At 47.1% G+C, this 21,180-nt stretch overlaps 1 protein-coding gene across 4 annotated transcripts in view; it reads left to right on the plus strand.

Annotated features, from left to right (window-relative positions):
* Nucleotides 1–21,180, plus strand: part of LOC149351765 (stomatin-like) — a 104,944-nt gene that overhangs the window by 8,572 nt on the left and 75,192 nt on the right. For all 4 annotated transcript variants that reach the window (XR_016290649.1, XM_089581101.1, XM_089581102.1 and 1 more), the window contains exon 3: nt 20,087–20,944. Coding sequence is in view for 3 of the 4 variants with exons in the window: in XM_089581101.1 (XP_089437227.1) it covers nt 20,650–20,944 (295 nt within the window). In the remaining variant the exon portion in view is untranslated. The remainder of the gene's footprint in view (nt 1–20,086; nt 20,945–21,180) is intronic.

The raw sequence follows: 21,180 nt of genomic DNA on the forward strand, positions 1-21,180 counted from the left end.
GTCGGCCGCGTCTCATGCGTGCTCTGGAGGCTTTGTTGGTGGAGAACGGATGGTCCAAATATTGTGCGGAAGGTACTAATGACAGTAAATGTTTACGGTACGCGGTTGAGTAGGAAAAAAGTTATTTGTGCGCACAAACGTAAGCCGATCACCTGGAATTGACGAAGGTATGAGAGGACATGCATGCCCCCCTGCCTTTAATAATACAAGGCGACTTGGCCGAAAGACAGCGATACGACAATTATTGTTTTGTTTTGGCGAAAATATGCACCCCGTTCATTTTTGCAGCCGATAGAACGTGTACACGTGTTCATGTGAAAAAAGAAAGTGATTCGTTCGTACACAGGAATTTATTTACACCGGATATGCTAGAAAATAACCGTGCATGAAGGTAATTTTCCCACAGATCAAAATTTGAAGGAGGCGTACGTAGACGAACCGACTACATGTGGACAAAAAAAAAAAGGGGGCGTTAAAGGGAAACTGCATAGGTTTTAGAAATCAACGAGCTTAAGAGGGTCGAATGTGTGAAACCTGCAGGTAAAGCATGCGAAGTCTTTTTGGGCTAGCACTTGAAATAGTGAAGTAATCGCCGATTAAAATCCGGACGCCATTCCAGCTTCTCCGCAGCGCACAACGCCAAGTGGGGGGCGCATGATGACGTCATCGAAGGTATGGGTACATCTCCAACGCACAAACGCGTGCTTTGAAGGAAAAAAACCAACGCCACCGAAGGCGAACCCTGCCGAGAGTTGTTTGGCAGCGTCTAACGCGTCAGGGCAGGGTGTGGCTGACGACAGCGGTAATTTGAAATCATACCTTCCATGACGTCACGCTGAGTTTCCCTGCACTTCTCCGGTGCATTGAGGAGAAGCGCAAAATTCAATCGTCGATTACGTCACTATTTTAAATGCTAGTGAAAAAACACTTGGCATGCTTTACCTGCAGCCTATAAAGATCTGTATCCTTGAATGTCGCGAAATTCTCAAAAAAGTGCTGCAGTTGCCCTTTAAGCTTTATGCACAGTGCTGGGACATTGTTTTGTTTTTCGGCTGTGAAAGCGTCTTGTCCTTAATGAATCTTTCTATGAAAGATTTCGGTACGCTTTTTCTTCAGCTAAGAATTGTGCCACAGCATTCAGTGCACAAAAGCACGCGACTAGAGCTCACTTCCCCACATTGTTTATCGCATGGTACAATTAGAGAACACATTTGCATCCCCTGCTTGTAGCTTATATCTAGATTTCCGTTGTTCGGTTCGACAGTGCATTCTTGCCCGCAAGTTTTTCCATTCGTAGAGTGATGGCAAGGGCGAAACGCCGCGATCACACACTTCTGCGTCAGCATTCACAAAGCTAACTCATCGCCGTAGCTATTCGGACAATAAACTGAGTGTATACGCACTGTTCCTGCTCGGCAAATGAAGTGTGACTAAGATGGCACTTAAAACACCCGTCAATAAGTTAACTTTGCTAGCTTCCAAAAATATTCCTAGCTGGCAACCCGCCAGTCTATCTCCAAAACTCAGAAATTGTGGAAAGTTGCTTGACAGCTGCCCGGAATCATTCACTCCACCGCCGTTGCAACGCGCGCTACGCTGTTTTTCACCACGTAGGTTACAACAAACTCATTAGATTTTTTTAACCTACGGCAGTCATCACGACTGTCGCAGTACCTGGAACGCTACAATCCACCGGTGTTCCAGCCATTTCTAGACTGAACTGCCTCACTGCTGCTTGAAAGGTTTTTTTCTATCAGCGTGAAATGTTAGAATACGAAAAAAAAAAATGAATGCGGAAGCTCTGAAATGCGATTTATGCCACCTGCGTCCTGCTTGATGTATGCACCGCGAATGGGATTGCGCATACCAGCATAGAGGTCGTTGCCTTTTCGATCTACTTTTCTAGTGCGATTATATTGGTTTTCTCGCTTTCTGACCTTTTCATGCTATATGATTTATTTTGTATTTTGTACTATATACCTGCCGCTTTCATGTTCTGTTTTTGCAACCCACTCCCCTCTACAATACGACTGAGGTTAAGGAGGTTACAAACTCAGCACTAGATGGCGCCACATTCGCGAGATGGCTGTGTGCATGACTAAATGGTGTGTAATTCTGTTCCGCAATAAAACTTCAGCTGACAGTGCTAGTGAGTCCAGTCCGTTTCTTTGCTCATTTCCTATCTTTGACTGGCTTCCAGCATTTAGTATTAATTTGCCAATTGGTGAAAATTATAGTTTTCAGCACCAACATACCACACTGTCAATGCTGTTTAACCCCACAGACACTTTTTCACACAGCTAGCAGTGTTAAGGAGAGTGAGAAAAGCGAATAAAGTGCAGAGATTTTTTGCAACCTGTGCAAGAGTGCCCAAAGGGACGGCAAGCACCTCTGCCAGTCATGAGAAACAGCCTTCGAATAGGTGGGGTGCCTTATGAGCAATGCGAAAAAATTGCGGAGGGCGATTAAGAATACTCACTTGCTGTGAAGGCGAAAGCATTGATTTCTTTTTAAGCCACCCTCAAATCCACTGTAATCTACTCTAATCCCCTAGCCCAACTTAATCTCACGTACTGCACTCTTAATACGCCAGAATCCACTAGAATCCAACTTATACTAATGTAATATACTCTTAATCTACCTTAGTCCACGAGGATCCACCCGTACATCATCACAATGCACCGTAATCCAACTTAATTCACCGTACTGCAACCTAATACAATGTAATATACTCTTAATATAACGTAATCCAACTTCATCCTATATAATTCCCTCTTACTACGCCGCAATCTGCCAGAATTCACCCGTGATTTACCACAATCCACCGCAATCCAACTTAAACATCTATGCAAATTTAATCCAATGTAATCCACTTTTAACCACTCTTAACCCACCATAATCCAGGCTGAAACACACTAATACAACTTAGTTCAATATAATCCAGTCTTAATCTACAACAATCCACCCTGATTCAACTTAATACAATGTAATCCACTACGAATCCTCGAAATCCACCACACTCCATTATAATCCATATTAATCCTACGTAATCTCCGCTTAATCCGCCGCAATACGCCAGAATTATCCCGCAAAAAAACCACCCTAAACTAATCCAACTTCAACCTACGTAATCCACTCGTACCGTCTGGCGTGGATAACACCCTCTTTTTCTGAACCATCTCCGTACACGATAGAGACTGCCGTATACATACAGACGCCGCCGGCTTTTCTCGTAAATTATTAGCCTTTGGTCTTAAAAATTATTCATGTACAGTACGGGCAGTAAAAGCAGGCAAATGAAAGTGACAGTAATTGGCTTTTGCCGTCTCACTCAACTTGAAAGCTGACATCCTTTATTCCTACGATTGCGGTTCCAGGAGTGATGCCTTGTCTACCAGAGCAACGTCTGGTCACCCGTTGCCAGTCATAAGACTGCTGTTGCTCGAGCAGTGGTGCAGGAATAGTCGCGCCGGTGGATCTATGATGGCAGTGATGGCAGCGTTACAAATGCAACAGCCCACGGCAAAAAACGAAGTAGCTTTAACTTCGCACTATAAGCACTACATACCATGAAACCATGAAACTTCGGTGATATGCTCATGGCAACATACTCCATCGTGTCACTAGCCATGCTCGTTTGTCTCGCTGAAAGCACCCACAGGCTACTTTGTATGAACTGGGAGCATTACGCAAAGAGCCTAGAAGAAAAGGGTTGACAATAAAAGGGGTAGAAATTAGAACTGAGAAACAAGGCACATTGCAAGAATGCATAATGTTCTTTTCCTTTACAAATGGTGAACTGGATGCCATGAATGCTGCTTCGATGTGCGACCCGTAACATTAAGTTGGACTTTATGACATGAATGACTGGTCCCTGAATAAGATCATGTTCCTTCAGAAATATGGCACCACACCTCACTTCTCATCAGCTGTCTTAAAGCTTTGCAAGTTCGTTCTTGACTTCGATCCCAACTTGAGAGTGTATATAGCAGGGCACATTCACGGCATCATCAATGTTGTCGGCTGGGAGGAGGAGGAGGAGGAGGAGGAATAAGAGGAAAGGCAGGGAGGTTAACCGGAAGAATAAGCAGTTTGCTACCCTACACGGGGGGAAATGGGGGAGATGTACACTGCATCGGCTCTGCTTCCAAGGAGTGGTTTCAGGGCACACCAATGCTCGGAGTAGCGATACAGGCACACGCACTGGAAGCGGATTCTACGGCGCTGGAGTTCTTCCAGTGCACTGTCACCCTCCCAGCTCATGAAAAGAAAAGATGAAAAGATGTAGCGCAGCTCTTCCAGCCACAAAACGTTGAAGTTGGCTTTGTCTGAAAGTGTTACAGGTTGCCAGGCCAGACTGCATAGGCTTTCCAACGCCAGCTGTCTCATGAGCAACAGTCCCTGCTCATACTGCAGCTCAACGCGAGTTTCATCGAAGAGGCATGTCAGCTCGTAACATTGGGTCAGCTGGAGAAGGCGTTCGCCGGTGTTTTCGCACCATGCTCTGCTTCCCGACGGCAACTACAGTGCGTGCAGCTCGTTAACAGCCGGTGCGGCGCTACCGACAGGCGCAAGCCCAAGTCTACCAGCTCTATCTTGATATCTTCAACCTTGATATCTTGCTCATTTGAAGCGGAGGTAATACAGCAATGAGTGATTATTTCTGGCAGCTGCTGACTCAAAGCTAATGATTGGACTGCTATTTTGCCTGCGCTTAAAGACGAAGTGTGTCTTTTTGGAAATAAATTGTGGGAGTACTGAATTTTAGTTCAAACCCTGCGCGTGCGTAGCAGGTGGCGGGGTTGGCGGATGGCCTGGCCAGCTACTGGGTTTGCAGATTTATTCGTTAGTGCATCGTTTTCGCGAGGCACTCAGAATTAAAGGAGCAAAGAATCGTACCCAACCCACAAGGTCACCTAAGTTACAGCGTGGCATCCTGATGATATTCAGTCAGGCCCGTTGTGAACTGTGTTGCCCCGCATCTTGTAGTGAGAGCGAACAGGAGTCTGGCTACGGTGAACACAAGGGAAACGGTACTCGAAGGAGAGGGAGAAGATGGAGCTCGGTGTTCGTTTGGCAGTGTTGCGTTTGTAATGAATGTAGTGATCCAATGTGACAGCAGGACTAGTAAACTTCTTCCCGCTCTCGCCGCCGCGGTGGCTCAGTGGCTATGGTGCTCGGCTGCTGACCCAAAAGACGCGGGTTCGATCCCGGCCGCGGCGGCTAGAATTTCTTTGGAGGAGAAATTCTGGAGGCCCGTGTACTGTGCGATGTCAGTGCACGTCAAAGAACCCCAGGTGGTCGAAATTATCCGGAGCCCTCCACTACGGCGTCTCTCATAGCCTTAGTCGCTTTGGGACGTTAAACCCCACAAAACCAAAACCAATCTTCCCGCTCTCACCGTAACGACTGATACTAAAGAGGTGCTTAGGAGCTTGCAGTCGTAGAAATCATGCATTGGTTCAGTGGTTCCTTTCGAGTTTTGTCAGCATGATGGTTCTCTGCCCACCAATTAGAATTTATTCGTTGAGCACTAATAATATCCAGAGAAAAAAGTTGTTGCATTAAGAAGTTGACGCAACTGTAAAATCAAGCGCTAACATTGCGGTCATATCTGTACTGCTTTCGGTGCACTAGATAGAAAGCGATGATTTTCTACTTCTCTAGAAGATATCTCCGGTTCTTTATTAACCTGCTACATTAGTGCAGTCGCTGTTCGCGCAAATCTTGAGTGGCTAGAGCGTGGTGAACAGAAATTCTGGCAGTATTACTGCTTCGGCGGAAACTTCCGTTCAGTTTTAAGTGAATTTGAAACCGGCAGCGTACTGACCCCATTTCAAAGAGACTTTTTAAAAAATTGTTGGCGGTTGTACAAAAAACCCCAACATACCAGGCCTGGCTTCAATGCAGCATAAGCTCCAAAAGTACAGCCGTTATGATAAATATACAGTGCACAACGTTTGCATTTGGGCCATACAGTCAGGCTCGTCCCAACCCTCCCGAAGCTTGACTTAGGCTGACAAAGGCTTTATACGTTGTTACTGTCAGAAGTACGCACCTTTGCATGAAGCACTTCCCCACGATAACAGCGTCCCTCTCGAATGCTGCTGTGCATTCCAATTTGCTCTACTGGAGAAAAAAGAATAGGATTCTTTCCACTGATAGAAATAGGCAGAAAAATTTAGAATTATGGTCAGATTTCTAGCTAAACAAGATTTGTACCTGTTTCTCACAGGAAATAAAAAGCTCACCAAATATGTGTTTTTTTTTTACCTGCCTACAGATGGCATCACCGCTTTTTACGAAGAGGAATTGTACTTCAATATATATTTTAGTGCACTCATCGCCATTACCCTACACTTTCTAAAAAAAAAATAAGGCTTGAAAATGAAGAATTTAAGTACGTATAGAAGAAATTACACAGCCGAACAACGATAAGAAAGCAGATTAATAATAGCATAACCTAAGCTTTACTCTTCTCAGATTTGTAAAAAAATAATGCAAGTGTTTTATGATGAGAGGCGATTTTTCGCTCCTATTACCCTGATCATGTTACCTGAGCATTGTAGCGCGGAATCAGGGAAGTAAAGAAGAGGGGGGGGGGGGGGGGGCTGCGATGCCGGCGACTGTTTCACCTACCTACCTACAGATGTCACCACCGCTTTTTACAAAGCAGAATTATACTTCAATATATTTCAGTGCAGCCGTCGCCATTACTTCTTCACACTGTCCCGTACACTCATTCGCTGCTCTGAGGCTTACACAATTCATGGCCGCCAAAGACGGCCACGGTGCTATTGCTTTGGACATAACTGCAGCGTAAGGACCACATTCACGTTAGGTAGACACACTCATACATAGATGAACATACGAACGCATACATGGACGCAGCTTTCGTCCTTTTATGTGTGTGCTCTCCTAATGTGAATGTGGTTCTTACGCTGCGGTTATGTGTCAGAATTGCTACTAACTCGCTGAAAAGCTAATCTTACTGAAGTATTGTTGCTCATAAGTTTTTTTTTTATCGTGTGGCCAGTTCTTTTTTACACGTGAACGATTATTATTTCTTTTTGAACGGCTGTGGGAAAATGAATTGGTCATCAGAGCCGAATATGAGGTAGAGCTTGCGGAAACACGGTCGAGGCGCAGCATCTGCCGCTGATGACGAGTTGTGGTCGCAGTTGCATGCATATATTTCTTCTGTTCGATTTTTTGCCGCTATACAGGGTGCTTTACTTAAGACTTTACACAGTTTTTAAAAATACACTTTCTGAGTTAGAAAAGTGCTTTTTTGGCATATTATTGTCAGCGGTGTAGTTCATCAGAATACAGCTAAGATGTGCTAACTAGCAGGCAGGTTAACTAATACTGAATAGTTAATTTTTTAACTATTACAGTTAGGCTCCTTCAATAGTGAGAGGCGTGTAGCCCACCGTAAATAATATTCATACCAGTTTTTAGAATTTCGGAAATGTGGTTCCCCTCAGCGCTGTGGCTCAACAAATTTCGGCTATTTCCACGAGTTGCGTGCACTGGAGAGGTTGCTTTGCCTGCAAGCTTCTCGAAAGCGCATGTCTCTTGGCGCGATGTAGACAGAACTTGCTGGACCACAGCGCGGAGGGTAGCCGTGTTTTCGAAATTCTAAAAACTGATATGGATATTGCTTACTGTAGGCTACATGCTCTCAATAATTAAGGAGCGTAACAGTAATAGTTAAAAAAGTTAAAAAGTTGACTATTCAATATTAGTTACCTAGCCTGCTAGTCAGCACGTCTTAGCTCAATTGTGATGTCTACACCACTGACAATGCGGTGCCGGAAAAAGAGCTCTTCTAACCCAAACAGCCTATTTTTAAAAATTGCGTAAAGTCTTATGTGAAACACCCTGTATTAGCCATCGTGTGCTGAGTAACTGCTACGGGGACTCGGAGGAAGAACTTAACAGCGCGCTTAATAGTGGCTACGCGTCGCAAGGAGGCGAGAGGAGGAAGCGCTTCAATTTATTCTTATATTGAGCGTCTAGGACGCTTGCGAGGGTATAGAGAGTGTCCCAGTTAACATGAGTCGAGGACTGCATAAGAATTAGAGAAGGTTGCGAGAATGGAGCGAAAAGAGAGTATTGCTGGCTGTCCCTTCACACCAGTTTAACGACTTGTTGGCAGTAATTAAGGAGCTCATCTACCGGTGAAGAAACGCGTCGTGTTTCAACTACAAGGGACGGTGTTTCTCCTTTTCCAACGAGGTAGGCATGCGTTGCGGTCGAGCACGGCACCAGACAAAGCACTTCAGTCCACCTGGCATCCCCCACGCATAGCATTTCGTGGCGAAAAATGTGGCCCTTTACGTAAGCGCAAAATTAAGGCAACAAAATTTTACTGAGCCTGCAGACAACACCGCAAATAACGTAACCGACTCGTGCAAGGAAGACAAACTGCCCGAGTCTGTAATATAAACAGTTGTGTGTTGTCAGCCAGCCGTGACAAACAACGGCTCCCGGCAGGTAGGTAGAGCGCTGTTCTGTGTACGTGCAACAGGCTGCGTTGAGAGAGGGGAAAGTGATGTATTGTGGAGTGAGCGAAAGTGGAGGAAAGAGGGGGTACCGGATCGTGTTACGTCGCTTGATGCCGCAGCTGGCGTTCGCTCGTAGGTGCGCGCATACGACGACGCCAGCTCTGGCTCGTACGTGGCTTCCCGCCTCGTGACTGCCTCGCTGTCGACGCCGCAGCTGGTGGTCCGATGCGCTCTCTCTCCGTACGCGGGGGTTGTTTTCAATCCGCACGTTGTTTTGAATGGCGACCTGATATCGGAGACCGCGAGCGGCAGCTCATGCCCGCGCGCTGGCGTGTCATCGCTTTCGTCGGCTGCACGAGCGCGGCAATTGGAGGAGAGGGGGTGGGGTGAAGGCCCGATTCCGGCGCCCTGCTGCACTGCATCGTTATAGGGATTTCTAAAGGTTCTTCCGTCGAAACACCCGGGCCGTGCTGGCATACACGCTCCTCATTTCTTCGCCCTCAGCCGATCTCAGATGAAGCCATGTAACGGCACTGAGGAGAGAAGCTTGCTTCGCACAGTCGGATTCGAACCGCCGCTGCCTCGTTAATGCTAGCTCCCGATGAGAGCTGCTCGCTGATTCAGACATACTGCATTGCTATTTAACGCAATAGCATTAGAACTCTCATGTCGGAAAAAAATGTCCGTCGGCGATGTTCTTTGAAGCATCCGAGAAGCGCCTGCCACGGTCGGCAGGTGGTGAAGTGGAGAGAAGAAAATCTCCTCTCTACTTGTAGGGGAGAGGAGGATGAGGCCGGCAGTGGCTGCCACGGGAACAACCCACAGTGTGGCTACCATTGACGGAGGAGGTTCTGACGAGGGTTGAGTAATGCGCAACGTGAGGGTGGTTGCCACAGGAACAACACGACGGGTGGCTAGTGTGGAACGTGGAGGGCGAGGAGGAAAGTGAGTTGAGAAAAGGAGCGGACACAGCAGAGCGGCGTGCGCGCGCCGGATGCCAGTCCTCCGCTGAAGTGGTTGCGTGCGAGCCACCTCCGGAACCGAGTGTCGATGGATACTGGAGATTAGATGTGGAATAGAAGATCAAGTGTGCAAGGGGTCGAGTGTAATGCAGTACAAAGAAGTCACTGTTCACTAAAGGCTTATGTAAAGAAATGTGCGTGATGTGTTGTGTCATGCAAATGGGAATGAAATCCTAATACAACGGATTTCCGTCGGGTCGGCCCACCGACTGCCTGTCAGTTCTTTTTCTACATTTCCGGAATGTCGGAACGTAATACATATACCATAAACTAAGCAGTTTGACAGTATATACCCTGCGCCCTCTTCTACTTATAATGATGATAAATCTCATCAGGGTTAATGTAGTTTTTGATGACGAGTAGGGGCGACGTGAATGCTCGCTGCAGTGGAGTGCTGCGCGACGGAGGGGGGTTGCTGGCTTTCGGTTGTCCCATGAATTCCCTGCGACCACCTCTAACGTAGAGAAATAAAACGGTTCTAGAAATGTGGTACTTATATGGTAGAGAGAGTGTGGGCAGATGGTTCTCGATAATCCCAAAGTGAACATGGGAGGGGAAAGCCCCAGGGTGCTTGTCAACGTTTCGACAAGAGGACTTAAGCGTTCATGATTGCTGGGGTTTAAATAGGGATATTCACACCGAGGAGGAAGGCCCGGTGAGGGGCCTTTACCGGGCTCCCCTCACCGGGCCTTCCTCCTCGGAGTCAAGACCCCATCTAAACCCCAGCCATCATGAACGCTTTGCCCAGAGGAAGACACGTCCTCTAGTCGAAACGTTGGCAAGCACCCTGAGGCTTTCCCCTCTCTTGTTCACTCTGTGGTTTCTTTATAAGTAATATAAATTGAAGAAAGAGACAGAACGCTAATTGCATAACGATGGCGGTTATAACTGCGACAGAACTACAGTGACATTGAAAAAGGGGCGTTTATGCTGGCCAACTGGTTTTTAACTGAAGGAAAGCCGAACACGAACGCGGTGGTGCATGGAATGGCCGCAAAAGGGCATCGACTGAGCGTTGAAAGAAGAGGGTAAGTTAAAACTGCGCAGAGGTATAAAAGAGGGCAAAATTAAACTTTCAGCACCGGACTGCGCGCCAAGCCAAGCAGCGGGTTGTGAGCAACGCCCCCCTGCGGGGGCGGAAGCATCGTCTTCGAACACAACTGGTAGACGTCCTTGTCAGTTCGATTCCGTTGTACTATCGACTTTAGGAACCGATTAAGTTTAACATGGCTTATTAACTCACTCATGCTTTCCAAAAAAGTACATCGCGAAGACAAGGAACGGGCCTAGTTTGGGGGACAGTTAAACGGAAAGCAAAGCAGGAAACAACGAAAACCGTCTTAGTCTGTTGCAGCTACAGAAGCAGTTCGAAGCATGGAATGTTTCATGCTCCTGTGTCTTTCTCAGTACATGTACAGCCATTTTAATGACAATTCACGGACGTAATCTTCCTCCGCCAGGTGATTTAAAAACTGCTGTGCATACTCGTACACAGATACCCAAAGTTTTTTGTTCTCGCTACACTTGGGGTGTCAGTAGCCAAAACACGAGTTTATTCAGCCGCAATTGTAGCTAATCGAGCTTCGTATTCCCTGATCACTTTTTAGCGTCTAGACCACCTGGGGTTCTTTAACGTGCACTGACATCGCACAGTGCACGGGCCTCTAGAATTTCGCCTCCATCGAAATTCGACCGCAGCGGCCCGGATCGTACCTGCGTCTTTCGGGTCAGCAGCCGAGTGCCATAACCACTGAGCCACCGAGGCTGTTCCTTTCGTTCTCCTTATTTTTTATTTATAGACACTCACGTAATATACTATAAATCAGCATGGGACAACACTTAAAAACACTCATCTTCCATGTCGCCTCCACATACAGGATCAGGCACTTCACCTCACCACATTACGACAATACGCATATATTTCGCCAATATGTGGTGCCTTCTATAATATGAATTTACACGGTGATTTTTTTAAACTTCCACAGATTTATTTTTAAAAACTGTAAGAAATATGTCGGTGCAGTTTGTTGAGCCTCATTGTGCAGCAAGGCGGGCATTATATACCACACGCGGATCAACAATTAGACTATCAATTAACACAAAATAACTAACGAACTTTTTATTTTTGATTTTGCGGGGCAAGGTTATACTGCGAAACTGATGGCCGTCAACATCGAAATTAAGTTGTGTTTTTAATTTTTCTTAATCGGCAATGTATTTCTAAAAATCTAACGTCAAAAATACGCATTTGAGAGCTCGCTGAGCTGGCTTTCCCGCATTGCATATTTATAAAACGGCGTCTTTCACACTTTTTACGCATCAAATACAGGCGCAGTTGCTGTATTTGATGATGTGGAAGTTAACTTGATATCGGCGATGATACCATGCGAAACGACGCCATTTTATAACTAGGCTTTGCGGTAAAGCCAACTCAACAAGATTTCAAATGCGTACTTCGCAAACCGTCCGGCTGTTCTCCACGGAAGCGGGCAAAGCACTAGTCAAGAATTTAGGCCTCCCGCAAGGTCTATTTCCAAATCCTAAATCTGCGGTTCCCAGAAAGGTGGGGAGCAAACTAGTTACCCCACGTATGCTGAAAAATATGCATCCGGAGTACCAACAAGAAAGAACGACGGCAAGGTGTCAAAGTCTATATCAGCACCATCACTCAGATCTGCAGACGCTGCAGAACGCGATCACAAGGCAGCCATGACTGCTGTCGTCACAGACGAATAAGGGGCAGCTAAGAACAGCTGCTCCATAATAGGCTCTATCTCAGTAGAGGCAGAAGAGGCGGCCATCGCCCTAGCTATGGCCACTGCCGACGTCCGGACAATTACTAGCGGTAGTAAGACAGCCGTACGCAACTTTGCCTGCAGTCCTGCCTCCACCAGTGCACATCGCATTCTAAAAGGTGTCCCCGCACCACAATCGACAATCCCCTTAAACTGGACTCCAGCTCACTCTGGACTCCCAGGCTGTCTAGCTGCCCACATTTCAACCCGAGAATTATCCTACCGGGCGAGGGAACTTACTGAGTGAGAGATGGCATCTGGTTCCAGGGGTAGCCCCCACACTTACCAAGAAATTACATCAGCACACTGACTGTCGCGGACCCTCTTTCCTCCCGCGCGCAAGCAGCTGACCAAAACTCAAGCAAACGCGTGGCGACGTCTACAGACAAACGCCTACCCGCACCTGCTTCTACTCTCCAGAATACAGCCGAATAGATACACGCCAACATGCAAATTCTGCTCTAAACCAGCCACATTACCACACTCCCTTTGGGGACGCCAGCGCCTACGTATACCCGTCACACAGCCAACAATCACCACAACCGAACAGTGGGAGGCACTGTTGCACATCACGGAAGCCCCAACTCAAGACAGGACGGTTACTGGGGCTGCGGAGACCACCGCGGCATCCGCAGCCCCGTATTTGGGTAATACTAATATCACCAGATTTTCTGCGCAAAATGGCCTGCTATTACCAAAATCCAGCTCTAACTAGGGCAAACAAACGGTTATATTCTCATGAATACTGGAACTAATTATCAGCCAGCATGAGATCATGCCCCACATTATCATCATTTCGAAGTGCACTAAAAATACACTTACTGAATAGTTTGGCATTTACCGCGATTACTCGAAATTAACTTTTTTTTTTTTTTTTGGGGGGGGGGGGGGGGGGGCTGTTGTATCTTTGATGCTGACCATATGAACGTCGAACGCTATGAAAATTCATTTATAATTTTATCCTACAGTTCATTTTCCACTTTTATTTACCGACTGTTCGTTGTTTTTCTACCATTACATGGTATTTTATAGTTTCTATTGTTATTCCTTGATTTTAAAAATACTGCTGTACTGTGATACTGGTACTCAACTGTACTGGTACGCAATTTTTTGATATTGCGTACTCGCCTTTGTTGTTGCTCACATTTTGGATTATCTCAGCCACCGAATAATTATGTGATTATTCATGCATTTACTAATAGGAGGCCTCCCTGGCAGTGCAAACTATGGGACCTCTTTCCGTAACACTGTAAAATGTGTGATGAATCATGATTGGAAATAAATATTACCGGTGACACTTAGGGAACATATATACGTAGAAGTAATGCGAGAGCTTTGCAACTCAATTCGAATTCTATTCTATTAGTTTGTAGTTGGTGCAGCTTTAAGTATTAGTAGTGACTAATGCTGTTTATAACTTTCTTACTTTTCCGCCCTTGATGACGTCGCACCGTTTTGACCAATCGTGAGTTTTGTTTTAGACGACGTCTGGTTCTCGTGTCGATCTACCATCTGGTGCTTTCGCATTGATAAACTGGAAATGAAACCTTAAAAAAGCCCACTGCGGGCCGCTAAGCTGCTGGCACATGAGTAAATCCTGCTATACTTCCACTCGTGTGGCGGCTATAGCGAATGCAAGTTTGCTATGGAGTCCGTAAAAAGCCACATGGGTGCTTCCTCGCAGCACCAAAACGTATGCGAAAGCTGAGCGCTGTATGGTCCAGCAACGCTTGGCCACCGTCGCTGCTTTGAGTCACAGATGCAGAAGTTTTCTTAAGGGAAATAGAAAATAGGGGGAAAAGGAAAGATAGGGAGATCAACATGGAGAGTTCCTCCATGCTGGAGAGAGGGAGAGAGAGAGTGAGAAAATAAACTTTTATTGTATAAAAGGAGACCGGAGCGGATTGTGGGTGGGGTGCTTATTGCACCGGTTTGCTATACCCTGCACTGGAGGCAAGGGAGGAGGATATTATGTGAAAAGAGAAAAGTAAGGACATTGCGTATGGCGCAGTCACGATGCCCTCTAGAAATGGAACAGTGCCCGACAGGACTTCAGAGCAGATCTCTTCCTGCCGTCACCGTACAAGAATATTCATCTCCGTCAGGATCAACACGGCCCAGGGAAGGGAATCGTTCAGCACTAAATTCAGGTGATGCACGAGATCGTGTTCTACCGTTTCGTCGCACCTGCAGCTAGCGCAGGCAGAACTATCAGCCATACCAATAAGAAATGAGTATTGTTTCGTGAACACAACGCCAAGCCACAGGCTGAGGCAACACAGTAAAGTTGCTCCCTGTCGTGGTAGGCAGGGTGGAAGTCGGAGCTGTAGGTCAGGTAATGGTTGGTTCACAGAATGCAGACGTGAGTTCGAAAGCTGGCCCGTATTCTATATGGCAAGCGTGATCTCCCGCGCAGGGGTTCGGGAACTATCTGCTGCGTCCACTCTCGAAATCCGGATCGACACAGAGACACCGTCGGTCCACAGAGATCCACACAAAGGTCTCGAATATTCTACCCAGTGCTTGTACTTCCTTCTTCGCAGAACGTAGCACTTGCAAAATGTGAATGAGCAGCGACCATCGCCGTTGTCCCTCACGCTTTGTGTTCTAACTTGCAGTCTCCCGCGCTACTATTTTCATTCGTTGTCTGCATCATATTTCATCCGTTAGTTCTGCGCTTCCAAATGTCGCGGCCGTGCAGTGGAGGGGAGCCGAACGAATCAAGAGGTAGAAAGGCTCGCCTATATCGCAAAATGCATCTTTACTTAGCCGCACAAAAAACTAAGAAGGCTGCCAACGCGGCCCAACACATCCCTAAGGCCGATGGTGAGCGGGCAAGTGCTATGACACTTCAAGAAGCCAGGTACACTGAGAGCGCTGCCTAGTGCGAAAGAGATTGGCGACTGAACGCGAGGGTTCGTAAATCATTAAGAATGGTGAGGGAATCCGAGCGTGCTGTTCAGCTCGAAGATAAGTGGCTGTGCGCGCGGCGGCCCTTTAAGCTTCGAATGTAGCCAGGGACGCCATGCGTACGGCCCAGTAGAACAGAAAAGTGCGAAGGCGGCGGCCCGTCCAGCAGGTTAAGGTCCTGGCCAACAACCGAGTGCTGATGCCACCATAGAAAGCCCTACGCCTTTCCAGCAATGCATATCATGCTTACGCCTGCTCTCGTCGACGATGAGACATAGTGCATTTTTCATCTGTCTCTCTCGCTTTCAAAACGCTCTCACTAGCCGCGATCCCTTGTGCTTCCTCCAGATTCGTTTCAGCTCGTTGAAAGCTCTCTTCGCACACTCTTAACGTAAGAAGACGAAGGCGAAACGCCGAGCACCGAACAAGGCCACTGAAGAGGTGCTTCGCCTTAATTTTCATGTTCATCCCCAACCAGACGAGTTTTAACGGAAGTTCAACTTTCACACCGTTCGACGAATATTCGTTTTTAGTTGACGGGCACGTGCTCGGCAACAGTTGTCGGGTGCAATTTCTTTTACTTTAGTGTACAAAATGCCATTTAACTTTTCAGACCTGAGACACAGGTTTGAATTTACCCCTTTCCGTCTTGACGGCGTGAATATAGCTTATACTTATTGCTAGTTAACTCTATGCGTCTAGGAGGGTACACTGAAATCTACAGGTGACTTTGGCTGCCAGTTTTATCTTTGCATTGCAACGAGCATGACTAAAAAATTCAATGTGCATTACACGGAAGAAGAGAGACCCTACAGGACTAGAGTTTAAAGTTTCAACTGATACATGCCGTGCTGGCGAAAATTCAGTTGATACCGGCGAAGAAACATCGAGAGACTAGGTTGATGCACTGTTCATATTTGCATTTCTTTTTTGAAGCGCGCGAACAGCCGCATTGCGTCTCTGTAATATTGATCATAACGGCCCAATCTGCGCACTGCGCTTGTTTATTTGAAATGTCGAAAGTTGGTCAGGGGCATTTTAAATGATGTTTTAACGTGCGCACAGCAGTGCTCTTCTGCAGAAAACGCGTCGGCTCTGGCTTTGAATTTTATTCCGGAGAAAACTTCTTGCCCCTGCGTACACTTTCCACTCAACTTTGATGCAGTCTATGAGAAAAAAGATATGCGCTTGCCTTCATTTCCATCAAGAAACTTGTCCGGTGGTTTGCAGGCAATGTTTCAAGAAACTTCATGAGTAAAGCGGTTGTGATGAAAGGTCTGGACAATTGTTATTGATAATGTTGCGTAAGAGAAACACGCTAGGACTCGGACATGCACTGGCTGTGTAACTTTTGAAGCCATAAAACGAAAATTCCCCGATATACTTATAAGCTTTCTTAATTTCACATGCCCAACACGATGACCATTAGCTGTGCCGAGCTGTGTGCATGTGTTTCGCAGAAGCGAAGACCAGCACTTTCTGCTAACGTGAGAGAGCAAGACAGAAAAACTTTTATTATCAACTGAAGTTGGTGGCCCCCAGCGGGTAGTTGCACATTCTCAAGCAATCAACTATTTATCCAGGCTTTAAGGTCTCAAAGGTGACTCTAAGCGCACACGCACCCGCGCGAAAACGCAACAGTCTGAAAGCAAAGGAAGCTTATGCGAATGCTATTTCTCATTGGTTGCGGGAGGAAAATAATTTGGTAACCTTTAAAGGGCAACTGCATAAGTTTTAGAAATCGACGAGGTTAAAAGGGTCGAATGTGTGAAACTTGCCGGTAAAGCATGCGAAGTTCATTTGGGCTAGCATTTGAAATGGTGACGTAACCGCCGACTAAAATCGCGATGGCCTTTAAGCTTCTCCGCAGCGCACAACGCCAAGTTGGGGCGCACAATGACATTATCGAAGGTATCGGTACATTTCCAACGCATAAACAAACCTCTGCTTGGAAGGAAAGGAGCCAACGCCACCGAAGGCAAAGTCCGCCGAACATTGCTTGGCAGCATCCAACGAGGCACTGTAGGGTGCGGCTGACGGCAGCGAAATCATATCTTCCATGACGTCACAATAAACTTCCCCACGCTCCTCTTATGCATTGAGGAGAAGCACAAAATTCAATCGTCAATTACATCGGTATTTTAAATGCTAGAGTAAAAACACTTGGCATTCTTAACCTACAACCTATATATATTTGAGTTCTTGAATATCGCGAAATTCTCAAAAAGTGGTGCAGTTGTCCTTTAAGGCCAGAGATAAGCTGACACAAAGTAGAAGAGACAAAAAGCCATCGGCGGGAACTGAATCCATCAGCTATGTTCCATTCGGAGAATTTTTCTTTTGTCAGGAAACTTAGCGAAAAGAGAAATTTTACGGAGTTTCGGGGAATTTTAATGACAGAAATTCTCTGACTTTTTTCAAACTGACGGAGTTTTCAAGCTGCTACAGGGGGGGCCCTGAAGTAGACCTTTTTAGGCCTTATTGAGGGAATTTTCGGCTACGGCGCGGAACATCACTCCATGACCTCCACGTGCTCCAGGCGATGCTTTACATAAATCACCAACGACTGGTCGCTGTCTCCCCTTCCACTTCTGAAGGTGTCTAGCTGTGCTGTGCCAGCTGAGCTACAACGGATGCGGAGATCGTGAGTCCGGTTCTCACCGCTGACGTGATGTGATGCTAACACACATTGAAGAACACTAGGTGTTAAAAATTAATCTAGAGCCCTCCACTACGGCGTCCCTCACAACCCATGTGTCGCTTCAGGATGATAAACCCCACAACTTACAAGAAAGTTTTACTTTTATTCCACTTCCTGTTAAAGCCTGCTACCTAAATGAATGCACAATCAACCTCCTCCTGCAAAGATAAAAAAAAAATGATGCAGCATTTTTCTCGGCATCAAGGACTGTTGTCTTTTACGCATATACCCTAACGAGCCCGCAAATATGAAATCACCCCACTTGCGAATACGCAAAAAAGCAGTTCTTCAGCTTAAAGAAAACGATTTGTGATGGCCGTTGTTAGTAACTTCGGACTGGGTTATCGACATCGGCATCTCCGGCTTGGTGTCGTGCCCGAGGAAACGGAGATCCGAACTTTCAGAAAGCGCCAGAGTTTTATGTTCAAGAGGTTACAGCTTAGGGGTTGTGGACGAGAGAGAGCTGATACAGCTTGGTGGTGCGCTGTAAAGCCAGTGTTCAGCAGCTCCCCCCCCCCCCCCCCCCCCTCCTATTGCCCCTATGTTATGACGTCACATCACGTAGCCGTGGGAGAGGGTCAGGAGGACCGGTCACGGTCGAAGGGCAGCTTGGTGCGGGTATATCTGCGAGTCGCTCAAGCGTCGGCTCTTTGGAGGTGACATCCAAGCTGCTGGGAACAGGCCGCGGCGCCGGTCGCGTTCTTTCCGCCGCTGATAATGACACGGGAGTCGCGGCTTGGCCGTGGCGCGAACAAAACGGAACAGAGAAGTCTGAATGCACGCCGTAAACAAAGTTCTTGTGCGGCCGTCACTCACTGCTCAGTTTCTCTTCCTGGTCGATATAAGCACACAAAACGATATCGAGATCGAGATAAGCACTCAAAACGTAGGCGGCAGTGGATCCGCAGTAGAAGAGGCTGTTTACTGCTCTGTGGCTTCGTGGTAAACAATTTGGGAAAGACGTCACGCTGAAATCGTTGCCGCCGTACAGGTGGAGGGGCCCAGATGCAAGTGGAATTCTACACTTTTACATGTCCTCAGTTCGTCATTGGTAGAATCAAATGTGAGAAACGTTGAACAAGATGCTCCTCCCATTATTAAAGTGCACGGACCGAAGGGGGAGGGGGGGGGGGGGGGTGCACTCCGTAAAAGCTGGCGATGGGGAAGGGGGGGGGGGGGGGGGGGGTGCAGCTCCCCAGAGCTTGGCGAAAAGAAACGCGCAGATGAACGTCAACAGGTGTAAACAATGCAAATGCGCTGCAGAAATTCTGGGTAAATGAAAGATGGTTCTGCACATCCACTTCACTGCTTTCTCCTCGGTAAAATTATCGCATGCATGCTACATGTTCAGCCGCTATGCCTCGAACTACTGGTCAGCACGTGCAAAACAGGATCGACACGCCTCTGAGCAAACCGGTCTCTGCACAGGCAAAGACAGAAAGGAGCAGAATTGAAGGTTAAAAGAAAGCTGAAACGCGGAAACTACCAGCGCCGGAAAAAAACTGCATTGTTTCTCACCTTTCATGAGTGACCTTTTAAGCACCGGGTCAGCGAAAGTGAGAGGAACCGGGTGACTGCATGCTGCGAGCAACCTATACTAAAACTAAAATGCCTGCTTTCTTTCTACTCCAGCCGCAGATATCTGTAAATATGGTAACTAATTTCTTCGACGCAAATTTGTTTAATTTTAGAGCTGTTAATGACAGGTTATAAGAAAGTAAGAAAGGGTATTGGTTACTACAGTAGTTCACGGCGGACAGCAGAAAAGTGCATTATTCTAGCTTTAAGCATACTGGAAATAATAGAAGTAAAGGAAGAGAAGTCATCCAAAGAAAGGCCAAAGACGATTACCTGGCTGATATCCACAGGTAGCCAATACAATAATTTTTTAAAAGTAGTTCGTCCAGCAAAATTTTATTCTTTCACAGAACAGCGAATTCTGAGGCTGTAGAGACACGAATAACCCGAATAGAAAGAGCGTACTTTTCATTGGGGCTAAAGGCATGGGCACCTAACCAGGGCACTTCCAGTGCTGAAATGGGAAATAAACGTAGCCGTGTGCGTTATGTTTACGAACACGCAAATTAAAGTAGAGGCAGTAAATGTTCACGCGTCGTTAATTCCCTTTCCTGCGCCTTTCTTTTCCAGCCAAGGGGGACATTCTGCTGTCTTCCACGACCACCGAAAAAATCGACTGGCTTGCACTTCTCGTCAGGATAGCCGGACCGCGTAGTTCTTGAACCTCGAAAGGTGGGAAGGCGCGCGCCCCCCTCCCCCTCTTTCTTAAAAAAAAAGACAATAAAACAGTACAAGCACCAACAGAAGGTGTTCATGGAAAACGTGCGCGGAGCATAGGAGAGGCGTGACAGTATAAAAAAAATATCAGAGAAGGCAACAGGCTACGAGAGCAAAAGAGCAGAAGCGAGAAGGCGTAAAGGAGCGACCACTTGCATCTGCGGAGAGAGGTGTGCTTACTACGCATTAAAAAGGGAAAAGAGACTGACCGGCGAACTGAGCGCTCCTTACCAAACTTCGGTCAAATCTCGACAAGGCGCCAAACCAAACGACTAGCATCGTATACAGACAGCGCAAGACAGTGAGTGCAAAGACTAGCTAGAAGCAAATAGCCGTTAAGCGCTCGAAGAAGGCAGCGCTCGGACCACTTTCGATCCACCCGAGGCAGCGGCGCAGACGACCGCCGTTCACGTGCTATGGAGCTCGAGGCGCTTATGGAGACTGGCGCCAGCCTGGGGCTGACCGGGGACGACCTGAGGCGCTGGATCGACGAGGAGCGCAGGGCGGACCGCGAGCAGAGGGCGGCCGCCGAGAGGTACCGGACCGCGCAGTTCGAACCCCCGAGCAGGGAGAGGATGGAGAAGGAGCGCCACTCGCTGGAGCTGCAGGAGCGGCTGCGACAGGTCGGGGCCCTGGCGACCGAGTCCAACTACCCTATTGTACCACACACCCTGTCGGGAGATGGAGGCGGCTACGGCTACAAGTACGAAGGTAAGGAGCTTGGTTACTCTGAGCTATAGGTTCAAAAATGCGGCCCTGCAAAACAGAGCCCAAGGGTCCTTATCAATACAGGGTTGGATAGAGAACGCAAGTGGTAGCGACAGTAAAATAACCGTTCGTCACACAATTAACAGTGAAAACTGTGCGCACGTAAAGTTTAAACCGTTTTATCGATAGTTTGTGGCAGTTTTTTCTTTTTTTAAAGGACACCGAATGGTCCATTCCAT

This window comes from Amblyomma mixtum, chromosome 3 (genome assembly GCF_055824585.1).
Source record: "Amblyomma mixtum isolate Tamu chromosome 3, ASM5582458v1, whole genome shotgun sequence".
Taxonomy (NCBI): domain Eukaryota; kingdom Metazoa; phylum Arthropoda; class Arachnida; order Ixodida; family Ixodidae; genus Amblyomma; species Amblyomma mixtum.